This window comes from Mirounga angustirostris, unplaced genomic scaffold, assembly GCF_029215605.1.
Source record: "Mirounga angustirostris isolate CCGP_5_RB_7025 unplaced genomic scaffold, mMirAng1.0.hap1 SCAF_7, whole genome shotgun sequence".
In the NCBI taxonomy this organism is placed as follows: Eukaryota; Metazoa; Chordata; class Mammalia; order Carnivora; family Phocidae; genus Mirounga; species Mirounga angustirostris.
Window position 1 is genome coordinate 80,371,447 of NW_026991715.1, and position 13,802 is coordinate 80,385,248.

General features: G+C 38.8%; 2 protein-coding genes across 25 annotated transcripts in view; one reads left to right on the forward strand and one right to left on the reverse strand.

Annotated features, from left to right (window-relative positions):
* Positions 1-13,802, forward strand: part of PAM (peptidylglycine alpha-amidating monooxygenase) — a 283,678-nt gene that overhangs the window by 241,775 nt on the left and 28,101 nt on the right. For all 18 annotated transcript variants that reach the window (XM_064596425.1, XM_064596426.1, XM_064596429.1 and 15 more), the window contains one exon: positions 8,773-8,902. In XM_064596425.1, the coding sequence (XP_064452495.1) occupies positions 8,773-8,902 (130 nt within the window). The remainder of the gene's footprint in view (positions 1-8,772; positions 8,903-13,802) is intronic.
* The window catches only part of GIN1 (gypsy retrotransposon integrase 1), an 85,131-nt gene continuing 78,942 nt past the window's right edge, over positions 7,614-13,802 (reverse strand). For 4 of the 7 annotated variants that reach the window (XM_064596440.1, XM_064596438.1, XM_064596432.1 and 1 more), the window contains 2 exons: positions 9,147-9,192; positions 7,614-7,878 (listed from right to left, as the gene is read on the reverse strand). The gene's annotated coding sequence lies outside the window, so the exon portion shown is untranslated. The remainder of the gene's footprint in view (positions 7,879-9,146; positions 9,193-13,802) is intronic. The other 3 variants (XM_064596435.1, XM_064596436.1, XM_064596434.1) reach the window with 2 other exon arrangements.

Below are 13,802 nucleotides of genomic sequence, written 5' to 3' on the forward strand. Positions count from 1 at the left end.
TGAGTGTCCTTCTGAACCTCTATATGAAGGACAGTACGTGGTAACCCATACAACCCGAAAATATGAAAGGCAGAAGGGCCTTTTTGGTGAGAATACAATTCTATTCAAGTGTGAAATGTTAAGAGTTGTGGCATACTTCATTCCATGACTTCTCTCTGGCACTCCTGAATTTGAAACAATATGGCAGTTATTTATAGGTATCATAAGTGTCCATCTAAAATCATAGCTTGACTTACGGCACTGTATTTCTAAAACCTATTTAGCTTTTCTAAGAAAGAAATATTTAGAATACCCCCAATACATTTACTTGCTAGATCTCATACCTTACAGGGTGGTCAAAATGGCAGTGCCCAGGGAGAAAATGTTTCTGCAGGATCTGGGTCAGGAAATTTCCTTTCATTTTAAATATGTGCGTAAATGTCACTGAATTAAATAAAACAATGAGTCATAGAAACATACAGCTCGAATCCTAATTATAGAAAGGAAATGTGCATGTATTTCCTTTCTGAAATGATTTATTTTAGTGTTACTTCACTACTCTGATTCAAAAACTTTTTAAACATTAAATTCAAAATAGCAAAACTTGTTTTTTAGGTAAGCTATTTCTGAAAGTCTTTTTCTTTTCAATTTTCTTTCACTGTTTACCATAACACTACGTAATAGCTAACCTTAATTGAAAATGTTTCATTCCTTTGTGTAAGCCAGAGAAAGACCTATCCTCAGGAAGCTTTCATTTGCAAAGAAGAAAGTAGGAAGTTATTAGCATACAATAGCCTAATAAAATATATTAGTAGTCTAATTTATGTATATTTCCCAAGGTATGAATAAGGGGGATAAATTTGATGGAAAACTTTCCCTTAGTTTTCTCATACCCTTTCTTTACTTTAGACAAAACTGAGAATGGGGTCCTAATGGTCTGGAAGAATTAACTGTCTCCCTAAAATGCCCAATGTGCTGTAAGGAATTATATTAGCTTCAAAGAAGAAGGTGGTTTCTCATATGAAATTATTACAAAAATGAAAATGTAAGGCTATCATGTTGCTCAATATGATAACTCATACTCATTTCATATATCTTTGAGACTTATTTTAATTTTCAAATGGAGACACTAGACATGTTAACCCCTTTTGATGTGGTCACAGAGTCTGAGTTTAAAACTTGGACTTTATGACTGTCCTTAAAAGTAGAATGTGCACTTTCTAGTTCTTTACACTTCATTGCAGTTGTGCTCAAAATACTGGGCTCATTGGTTTGCCCAGTTCAGATACACCTCCCAGGAGCTCTGGACCATCGCTGCATAGCAGCTGGAGACTTCTACTCCGAACCCTGTTCTGATGCCCATAGTTCTTGGCACGAGCGCAACCCAATACAGGTGCATTTTATGCTGCAGCACTTTAGATTCCGTTGACTGGACCATATTTTGGAACTGTAATACAGTAATGGATTCCATCCAGCTGATTTGAGTGGTCAGAGTGAAATACTGATCAGCTCAAAAATCTGGATGTGACTGTGTGTGGTAGGCCCAGGACTACCTAAGGGTTTCAAAAGCAGCACCATTTTGTAGACTTTGAGATTGGTCTGAATTCCACGTGGTCCCACACCCTGGTGACTGCCTTTAACATTGAGTTCCCACCTCATAATGGGTTGAGTATCAGTGGACACAAGCTCTATGATGAGCACAACAGAACCTTCCTACTTTGCTGTAAAGTCTTTACCATTCCCAAGAACAACATGGTTAAGTACTGTGTATTTAGTGTGTCTTTAAGAGTGCAAACATCCACAAATAGCACCCTTTTTAAGGTCTTACCTTTGTGACCTTTGGTGGGTCTGTTCTGAAGACTCTTCTCCCAATAGTCATGGAATTTCCTGGACAGGTGCAAACGAGAGGTTTCCAGCTATTGCTGGAAAGGGCATGCCTCAGATGGGAAGCAGTGGTTGCAGACTCCACACCACACACACACATGCGTGCACACAATGCACACAATACAGCTTGCCCCAGAAGGATTCTGCATTTGGCCAAAATAAAATTTGAAAACCATTCCACAGAGGTGATATGATGTGGAACACTTCAGGCTCTGGAGCTTGACTTCCTGGCTTTGAATGAATGCTAACTACACCAATAATTATGTGATCCCTGGGAAAGTTTAAAAAGGAAATTCTCTGGGCTTTAGTTTTCTCATTGATAAAAATGAGGATTATAACAGTACATTCCTCATAGGGTTGAAGTGAGGGTTAGATAATATTTCTTTGTATCAGAAAATACATGGAAAGTGCTTTGAACAGGTTCTGGAACACAGAAGCTACTTAATAAATGTGGTCATGCATTAACAATAATTATGATTATAATTGTCACCATTCATGTCATGTTGGATTAAGATTTCAAAATTTTATTTTATTTTATTTTTCTCATAAAGATTTTATTTATTTATTTAAGTGACACAGAGAGAGAGACAGCTAGAGAAAGAATACAAGCAGGGGGAGTGGGAGAGGGAGAAGCAGGCTTCCCGCCAAGCAGGGAGCCCAATGTGGGGCTTGATCCCAGGACCCTGGGATCATGACCTGAGCTGAAGGCAGACGCTTAACCAACTGAGCCACCCAGGTGCCCCAAGATTTCAAAATTTTAAACACCAAAGTAATAGAACTAAATATTAATTACTTCAACTTAAGCAGCATCCATGAGAGAATTTCCTTGGAATGTGTAGGAAAGCTGTAAAATTTGGCACTCCAATTTGATAAATTCAGAAAATGACTTTTCAGTGTTCTACCATAATGGGAGTTGTGGCTCTTGAAATCTCTGATCACTTATATCGATCTGCCTTGATGTTTGCCTGTGATATATGATGTGCAGTTGTGAAAATATTCAACTAGGTAAACTGAGAAGCAAACACACTCCTTTTTACACTTAACATCATTTGGTTTCTACCATTAGTTTGATACAGGTATGAAACAATATTAGTAGGATAGGTATAAAATCTTAGTCTTAATTCTAGTTGCCTTCTGGGAACCAAACTCATTGAAAAATAAATTTAAAACTGCAGATTGCTATTCTCAGTGGCAGATTTGATTGGACTACTATTTGCTAGCATACAGAAGCCTGATTCAGCATATACTGCATACCTCTGGACATCAAAAAATAATATCTGCATTTGTGTGATGCCTCTTATCAGTTAAAAGAACTCACAGACTTTTTAAATATTCTTAGGAATATTTGGATTTTACTTAATTTCTGTGGACAACTTTTAACTCACTCAGAGTCCAAACTTCTAACATATTTCAGTCACACGCTTACCTCTAAGTTCTTCACATCTTATAGGATTCCCAGGGTAAAATAAAGCATTCAATTCGCTGAATTTTCTCTCTGGAGGGAATAATAAAAACACATACCTAGCCCTCCGTGTGAGCCAGGCAAGGTGTTTTAGATGCATTAACTTATTTAATCCCCACAACAACCCTATTTATAAACCCATTTAGAGAGGAAGAAACTGAGGCATAGAAAGATTAAGTCACACGCCGCAAGTGCCATAGCTCAAGGAACCACAATTCAAAGCCAGTCAGACTTGCTCCAAGTCTCGGTTTTTAATCACTGTTATTCTGCCTCTCACAATAACATAAAATAGATAGACAGACACATACATACATACATACATACATAATAGATAAGAAGGAAGGCCAGAGGGAAGCATGATGGCTGGGTTTTTTATTGTTATGTTAATCACCATACATTACATCATTATGATGGCTGGTTTTTGTCCAATCATCCCATCATCTCATCTACAATTGTAATTAACACTACGTGCAGATTACCTTTTTTTTTAAGATTTTATTTATTTTATTTGAGAGCAAGCATGAGCCGGGGGAGGGGCAGAGGGAGAAGCAGACTCCCCGCTGAGCCCAAGAAGGGAACAAGGGGCTTGTGGAGGGCTCGATCCCAGGACCCTGGGATCATGACCTGAGCTGAAAGCAAATGCTTAACCGACTGAGCCTCCCAGGCGCCCCTAGGTGTAGATTACTTTTGATCATAGTTTCCCAGTCAGTTTCCAAACATTTTGACCAAGTTGAAGATCTCATTTGCAATTAAATTTTAAAAAGAAAAGGAACACTACATCAAAAACTAATGATGTAATGTATGGTGATTAACATAACAATAAAAAATTAAAAGAAAAGAAATTCTGCTAGTGCTTTTGAGCCCTAGTTATGTCTTAATTCTCTTCCTCACTTCATCCCCCATTAAATGAAACATTATAATTTAAGTCTTACTTTCTTTCTGACTTGGGTATAAATATTTCTCCTGTAGTTTCAGTTAATTATAGTTACTGCTGGCACTTCTGATGAATAATAATCCCTGACCAAAATAAGGCATCTTTTCCTCACTAGATGAGAATTTGCAAGCATAGAAAAAGCCACCACTGCCTTCTGTTCTTGTTGAAGCTGTCTAGTGATTTCATCAGGGTCTTTTACTTAAAATTAAGTGTGAGGAGCCCCGTTCCACTGGAGTGAAGTCACAGCTCTGGGTTTGAAATTATGTTTTGTTTCAACTTTAATTCTGTTAGTTCTTCTGTAACACAGATGAATGAGTGCCCTTTTAAATGCTTATTAATAATTTCATATGAAAGCAGCATTGATCACTAACATTAATCTCTCTCGGAGAGGTATAATTCATTAATTCTTAGTGATTTATTGATACAATTTTAATAGTAATGTCTACTTCTTTTCTGAAAGTAGTAACTTTTTTCCTGAATATACAGCCAGAATATGGCTGCACATCTACCTTTATAATGCATGTAAGAATTCTTCTGAAATAATCCCATTATTTGACATCTGAATTTAAGGCAACTGACACTTAGATTTGGGAATGGTTTGCCCAAGGTCATGTGTAAGAAATTTGTGTTAATTTTCAAATTAAAACTGTAAGGCTACAACATTAGTCATCTACTGAATCACTTAAAGAAATCTGAACTCTAATTTTTAACTTCTCCATGATTGAAAATATTAAGTTGAAGTTAGAACCCAAATATATTTCATCATATAATTTCTTTAATAAGGATTTGAAATATTTCTTAATTGGGGATTAGGAAATAATCATCCTTGATCTTGATGACTGAAGTCTGGCCCAAGCCTAAAGTTCCTCTCCTGGGAAATGAGAAAATGACCTGGGATGAGCCAATAACTACACTACCATTTTGTGATTCTCCTGTAACGATGGGCAGGGATTGGAAGAACCTCAGTATGAATTCCATATACACATACCACCGGTCCTAAATGATTGCCTGGATTCTTGATCATTTCATCTTAAAGGGCACAGCCTTGAACCACCTAATGATGAAAAAGATGGTGACACTGGAAGCAAAAACATCAATCAACCAAGCTAACGTTCACAGAAGAGAACATGAACTCAGTTTTCCTTTAACTATTTTAGGATTCCCAGTGAACACAGGGACCTAGATCCTGAGAATTTTGAGGTCTTGGGTAGGCAGTCTTAATAAATGTGCTATGGTATTTGAAAATGAAATTTAAAATAATATGTAATATTATATAAATAATATATAAACAAAATACAATCTCTCCAGAAATTTTGCCACGCACAAAGTAGTTCTCCTTTGCATTGACTCAGTACTAAAAGAACCAGGTTGCTCGCCGCGTTAACCTTCTTATTTCCTTACATATTACCTTTACTGTTCTGAAAATTCACCAAAAGTATACGTTTTAATAAGTACCTTCCAGATATTTACACTGCTTTTCCTTCTTGAAAATTTCCAACCTAAAGGGACCCTCATATGTAACAAAATAGGCTAACAACCTCTCAATCGTTGCTTTTTGCAGACTTTTGAGTGCTTGCCAATCTAAGGTCAGTGATAATTGGGATCATTCATAGCCAGATTAAAGTTTATTACACAGTATTTCCAATATTTTATGAAATTCACATTTGTCCCCGGACAGTATAGTTATTTTGGACACCGCATATATTTCGTATCAGAATTAGTATCTCTGGACCTTCACAAGCACCTAGCTTCCGGTGCCTGCCGGTAAACCCCTGAATAGAAATGTTCCAGGAAACATGATATTTATTTCTTTTCTTGAATGAAAATAATTAACCAATTATCATTTTTATTGAGTCTCTTAACAGTGTCTTCAGCACAGTGCTGGGGGTAAAGAGAGAGAGTACAAATGAATGACAAGATGATAAGGTGTTTAAATGCTAGTTGACAATATAGACAAGTAGAGACTGGATCATAGAGTTCCATTTAGTGCATTTCTCAGGCCATTACAGTGGGCCAGGCCCTGCGTGAGACTTGGTAAGTACGACATGATTCCCTGCCCTCAAGAAATTCCTTCTGGCTGCAGTGCTTCTGGACTCAGAATCTGTTGAAAGCAATTCAGTATCTCCGTTGTCATGATGTTCAAGGTTCCCTGAAAGCCCATCCAGACTCTTCAGGAGCTGGTGAATGAGCACAGAATGATGACCACCAAATGGACAAGCGTAACTGCCATGAGAATGAATGACATATAACCTGAAATTCAAGCAACTTTAAAATAATTTAAAACATTCTCTTTGGGGAATGATTTATCCATCTGTTGATCTGTCTAGACAGATCTAATTGTCAGGCTTATACCACTATTTCCAGAGTTCACTTTCAAAAACACAGTTTTAATCATGTCGCCCCATGCTCGAAAACCTTCAGGGGCTCCCAGTCACCTGGAGCAGCAATTTGTGTCCTTCTTTCCTATTATGACAAGTGTAATAGATGATGAATGTTATTCATCTGAGTAGCCCCATTCATATCCACTGCTGTGCCCAGAACTGTTTGCAAACGTCAGCGTACCAGCTGCAACTCTGTCCCCTTCTCTTCAACTCAAGAAGGCGTATCAGAGCACGTGAGTGACAATGACATTCTCATGTGCTCTGAATATATTTCAAAAGTAAATTATTCCCAAACTCTGTGCTTTACTGCTACTAATAATGTACTTGCAGCATGCCTCAGAAGGAATCATCGTAGAGATCAAGACACCGCAGCTCAGACTTGCATTCATTCATTGTTAAATCCACACCCCTTCGTGTGGTATAAGGCACATTTTCCCGTCTAAACTAACTCTCCAGGCCTGTTAATCCCACCTGCCGATGCCCTAAGCCCTCCTGGACATACATGGGCATCCTTCCAGATTACTTAAAGACCTTGAAACACATTCCGCAGTGGTAAACATCCTCACTTTTGATCTTTCTGACCGAAATATTCTCTGCCCTCTTCTGCACTCAGCGAACCCCCACTTACCTTTAAGTGCAAACACAAGTGTTGATTTCTCTGGGAAACCTCCCAGGTATGACCTTCACCCTGCCCTCTCCCAGCCAAGCCCCGGGAAGGATTACGGACCCTCTCCTGTGTTCCGGCACTGCATCGTGTCATAAGTATTCAGTTTCCGTCTTCTCTCATTTCATTCTACACATTATTCAAGGCCGGAAACCATATTTTACTTCTTTGTGTTCCCGGAATCTAGCATAATGCCTTACGTAGACAATACACTTAGGGAATACTTGTTGAAGATGCTTCAGCCAAAGTTGTAGGCAGAACTGATCTAGGCATTCACTTGTGCTGTCTCATTAATTTTTACTAAAGAAAAATTAAATATGCAAAGGTAAAGAGACTTTGAGTGAAGTGGTACTATTTCCTTACGTACAGTTGAGAAAATTACTTCGAAATGTTTATCCTCACCCCAGCATCCTTTCAAGCTTGTGGAAGCTCATTATCTAGGTCCTGTGCTTCCCTTTCTTCCTCCAGTCTGTAGTTCCTGTCTCCAAGGATTTCATTGCATGTTGCCCCGTCCTCCAGAAGATGGGAAGGAGAAATGAGACTCGAATTGCTGCTTTTCTACTTCTCAGCATTTCTATTGAAGCATTTGAGAGAGAAAGAAATATTGACACTGATACAGTAGATCTCACAGTATCTTCGTAACTTTACATCCGCAGTTAGTATAGGGAATCCATACAGCATGCCTCTTTATTCATGAGCACATTTATAAAAGGAATTAACACAAATAAACCCACGTGTTCTCTAAGTATAAATGTATTCTGATGAGAAATGAAAATAACTTGGAAATCGTCCAGTCACAAAGTTTCTGTTACGTTTCACTTCTCTTATGTTAGGAAACCATGAAATGCAAGCAATGAAATTGTGTCTCTCCATACCCATCGTTACAGGAACACTCACGTTCAGAGGAATGAGATCAATATCTCAGATAGGTTCCTTGTACAAGAGATAATTAGTCATGGTTTATTATAGGGTCTCATATAGTGAACATCCAGAATTTACACAGGAGTTAGATCGCTCATACGTGCGCACGCACACACACACACACACACAGAGGCTTCTTGTCCACGCTTGCTATTTATTCACATGTAAAAGCTTTGAATTAAAATGATGCCATCCATGTTGCCATATTTCCCCAAAATACGAATTTTAAAGAAGACTCTTATCCAGAAGAAAGCAGGCTCAGATTTTGCTCTTTCATGACCTAACGGTAAGCTGTTTTTACAGGCATGTTATCGACAGGGAAAGTGGGCATATGGTCCCCAAAACCGGTTCACAGGCACTTCTTTATCTTGTAGCTCGGGAAGCTGGCTGGCATGTGCATGTGGTATATTGGTATAGAGCACGGCTTGGTTTTGTTTTCCTTGCATCTAGTGACAGTACTGCATGAGTCTCTCATAACCACGGTGAGTCTTCATGAGGCTATACTAGCTTTCCTTCTTACACCACATGTATGGATTTATCTTTTTAGATTTCCATATCGAAGAAGCACTGGATTGGCCTGGAGTATACTTGCTACCAGGCCAGGTTTCTGGGGTGGCTCTGGACCTGAAGAATAATCTGGTGATTTTCCACAGAGGTGACCATGTCTGGGACGGAAAGTAAGTAATATTTTTCCTTCAAGGAGTAAATGAAAACAAATCTAGCACGCGTCACTTTTTGTTAAACAGAAAGAGAATACCAAGGTTCTCTTTGAACTTGATTTTTGTGAGCAAACCACATTTATTCTTTTAATGCATGACTGTGATAAGTAGCGGAAAGGAAGTCTTGTGCATTTTAAAACGAACTAAAACGGTTTCACAGTCTAGTTTATGGAGAGAAGGCAGTAACAATCTGTGATCCTACCTGCTTACCGTTTTCCTACTTCCTCCTTGAAGCTATCTTCACGTTCCTAAGGAGAGTAATATTAAAGGCAGTTAAGACAGTACACTGCTGAGGCATTTCAAGACTTCAGAGAAAGGGCATCATGAGAAATGATCAACCAAGAAAAGATAATTAGGTGACTACAGTGAAGCACTTTGTTATTTCTGTGTATATGCTGCATAAAGAACCGTTCTAAGGCAGTTGAACTCCCCTTTTCCAGCAGACTGCTCCATGGCAGTGATCACAGTTAGCCTTCTGGAGATTATGGTTGAACCAATTTGGCTACCACGTGCGTAAGAAGAGTAGCTTGGCCTTCACATTTTCATAGAGATTGATTTTATTACTCAAATTTTCTCTTTTTTAAGAGCACCAGGGCGCCTGGGTGGCTCAGTCGGTTGAGCGACTGCCTTCGGCTCAGGTCATGATCCTGGAGTCCCGGGATCGAGTCCCGCATCGGGCTCCCTGCTCGGCAGGGAGTCTGCTTCTCCCTCTGACCCTCCCCCCTCTCATGTGCTCTCTCTCATTCTCTCTCTCTCAAATAAATAAATAAAATCTTAAAAAAAAAAAAACACAAAAAACAAAAAAAAGAGCACCAAAGACTTAAGGACTAATTCCCCTGCTTTTCCGTCTGGGTTTCTCTTTCCAACCTTTTATTCCACCTTCCACTATCTTCTTGGAAGGATTTTTGGTAAAGATGTCTGTCTAACATTTATTGTTCCCTGTGGGCCTGTCACTGTTCTAAATGTCTACGTAAATCAGCTCACACATTCGGGCACTGTTACTCTCACCACCAGTCACATTTTCCAGATGAGGAAACCAAGAGAAGGCAAGTGTTTTGCGCATGACTTGGAGTTAGCAAATGGCAAAGCCAGGCTTCAGTTCCTTTCTATCTGACTCCCAGGTCAGCCCAGGTACCCACTTTGTGATACTGCCGTTTATGGGATTGTGAGTACATTCATATGATGATATTTTTAAAAGCTTGGTCCACAATTTAGCAGGTTATGTCAACTCTCCTAAGTAAGGAATATCCATTTATTCATTTGTTTTTATCACAAATTTACACAGGAAGGTAAATCTTAAGATCTCAATTAAGTGTCATGAATCTTCTTCTTTCAAATGTACAGCTGTAGGGTCTAGTTTGGAAAATTGAGGACCTACATAGATAGTTCCGTTGTTTTTTTTCTTCCATTTTCAGAGATATTGAATGAACTCATGCTAATGCTAAGCCTGCTCTGTCACTCTACATGGATGGGGTTTTCTTTGTGCAGGTGAAGAGGGAATTCAGGCAGCATTTCAAAACAGATTGCTAACTTTGTTAATGTTTAATTGTCCTTTCCAGTTGTCACACTTGAAAATGGAATCTGAGAAGGAAATCACTTCAGAGTTCAAAGCAATCGAACTCACTATTCCTAGTCATACATCTCTGTTACATCGTCTTAGTCATTATCGAACATCTAATGGTATTTTAACAAGTGCTTCTAAAAGCAAACTCTTTCTATTCATCGTAGCATATTCTTCTTTTAATGAATATTGCTACATTTTCTGCATGGATTTCTAGCTACATTTTACCAGAGGAGAAAATTACAGCATCATTTTCTCCCACTGACACTGTTTCAGCTGGCTAAAGCTAGATTGGATAAAGTCCAATTCTCTGTTTTAATGGGATACTCACTGCAAGCAAACAGCAGAGGCTGGGACAGCTTACTAGGACAAGGGATCAGTACGGGCCAGCTTGGGGCCGAAAAGAGTGACACAAGACTATGAACTAAGAGCCACAGAAGAACATTTTCTGTGACTTGTGTGTTAGTCCTAGCAAAAGAGCTGCTTTCTCCTGGCATCTAGCTTTCATCTAGATAACCAGTATCATGGGCAAATAGATTCCAGTTTCACGGCCAAGGCCCTGGTGTGTTTATCCTGATAAATGGCACCAACAAAAGGGTGTTGTTGAAAATGCAAGACTCTTCAGAGCAGATGTGCTGATTCAACTCGTTAAATCTCTTTCTTCTTTCTTACTCATCTTTATCTTTCGGATGTTAAGAATTTTGTTCTCTCTCTTTCCTTGTGTCTTTCCTGTATTGTCCGTTGGCCTCTAGCAGCCTTTTCAATCCATACCTGCCAGGAGATTCTCTTCTGGAACTCACTTCTCTGCTTTTAACCACTGTCTGCTCTATTATTCTATGAGGAGAATTAGAAGTGGATTACTCTGTTAGTTTTTAGAAAAATAGATGTGGATTTGTGGATTCCGTTCTTTGAACCGTCTTGCATGGCCATCCTTCATACGTAAGTCGCATTATATAAAACAGACAAAATACATAGTTTTTGTTCTCCCTCATTAAATATCTAAGGATTGTAAAAAGACAAAAACAACACCTGCCTGAAGAATTTATGATGTCCTGGTGAGAGATCATGGACATTAACGATTGGGTGGAAATTGCATTCTTGTTGCTACCAACTGTTTGAGGAGAGTAGTGAGAAATCCTGTATTCATCCTCTTCCTTGGAATTTTTCCCTTCCTAATATTTCTCACGTTCACGAAATTATAGTTTCCATAAGGCCAGAACTTGCTCTAAATCAAATCTAAGCCCTCTGTATCCCCTAATTTCCAGGATGTGGTCATTCTTTAATTATGAGACAGCACTTGGCATGAACAATCCCTAATTAATACTTAGTACCCAACGCTCTTTGGTATCATCGTATCAGCTGTTTTTATAAGTACTGTTACTCCTCATTTCTACCTGATTTCCCTGATCACCCCTTACTCTTCTATTTAACCGTGCTAATTAAGCATGGTAACCAAACTGCAATAATAATAATAATAATAATAATAATAATAATAATAATAACCACTTAACCTCCTGAAAGGTGACTGTCACTCCTTTTCTCCATTTGATTTCCATTTTCTTCCCTGCCTGTCCCTGACTTCATTATGGCTACTTTAAGAAGCTTCTAGCTGAAATAAGAAATGCCTATTACCAGCAGGGTGTAATGAAAACTTTAAGAGCCTCTTGTCTGTCCTGGTGTTAGGGCAGTGTGACAGCTGGAGCTCTTTCAAATTTAAATGCCTCCCAGCAGGAGCTGGGTGGCTCCTGCCTCCAAACAGCTGTTCCTGGGTCTCTTTCTTAAAATCAGATGACTGTCAAGTCTTGCTTCTTGGCCTTTCTTTTATTTCTCTCAGCTATGGTTGTGGTTCCACTAGGCAGGACCCACATCACATACCCACTTAACTAAATCAAGGGTTTTACCCCTAATTTTTAGGTGTTAAAAGTTGTTTTCCTTTATATCATTTATTTTTTTTATTTCACATGGAGTTGGAAGGGATCTTGGAAGTTGTATCACTTGGGATTCTTTCAGTAAGAGAGAAAACCAACACAGACTAGCTTAGGAAATTTATCAGTTCATATAAGTGAAAACTTCAAGGGTATGGACGTCCAAACGACATCACCCAGATCCATTTTTTAATACATTTTCCCCTGGTTGGTTCCATTCCTGGGCCCTGATTGATCCTCTCCCTGTTTTCAGCTTCAGAATCACATTATTTCACTAGTCTCACAAAAGAGATCATCTATGTCCCTGACAGGTCAACAGAAAATCCTTAAATTGAGTGTTTTAGCATATTTTTTGGTCTGACTTAGGTCACATCTCCTCCATCTCCAAACCAGTCCTTGTAGCAGAAGAATGACATCCACTCTTTGGCTTAGCCGAAAGTTTTTTGTTCTGTCCCTGGAATTTGGGAGTAGAGTTGACATCATCTGAAGCAAATGGGCTGAGAGTGAGGCTCAGAATGTATTGGGTCAACCAAACAAACATGGAGGTTTTCTTAGAACATGAATGGGGCAGTAGACATTGGGCACCCAGAAGAGCAAATGTGCACCAGAGAGCTCACTTCCCATTTCCTACCTAATGCAGACACCTCTTTACAAGATCTTCCACAGTCATCCACTGCTTGAACTCTCAGTGCCAGGAAAATTCCCTATGATATGAGACATGCTTTCCAAATATGGGACTCATCTAAGTGTTAGAAAGTTCTTCATTATTTAAACTCAAATCTGAGTCTTCTAACTCCACCTTCATGACAACCTAATGCAGGATGAACTTACTCCCATTTATCCATGTCAGTTACTTACATATTTGAAGGAAGTCTTATCTTCTCCAGACTTAATATCCCCAGGCCCTCAACCAACCTTTATGCTGACATCATACTGTCATCTGAAGGCACACTGATTTCTCATCCTTCTAAGGTGTTTGGTTGAGAAGTGGCCACAATACCTCATCTATTACCTGATCGGCAATGCAATTACTGTCCTTCATGTGTATTTTAGATATCTGTGAGTGTAAAAGGATTGTATTCACTTTTTTCAGCAGTCATATCACCTTGTTGCCATGTGTTGAAGCTGCTGAGATCTTCAAATGTATTTCATAAAATTGTGCTCAAGTTTTTTACTGGAAACTTATACTTATGTGGTGTTTTTAAAATATTGAATTCAGGACTTTATTCCAGTTACATTTCACCATATTAGATTTAACAATTTACAGATATTATTTTATTCTTAATTAACTATAGAATGAGCTGTCCCTTCCAGCCTTGTGTCAGGTCTGTTTGATGAGCATGCCTTTCATATCTTCATAAAGGTTGTTCAT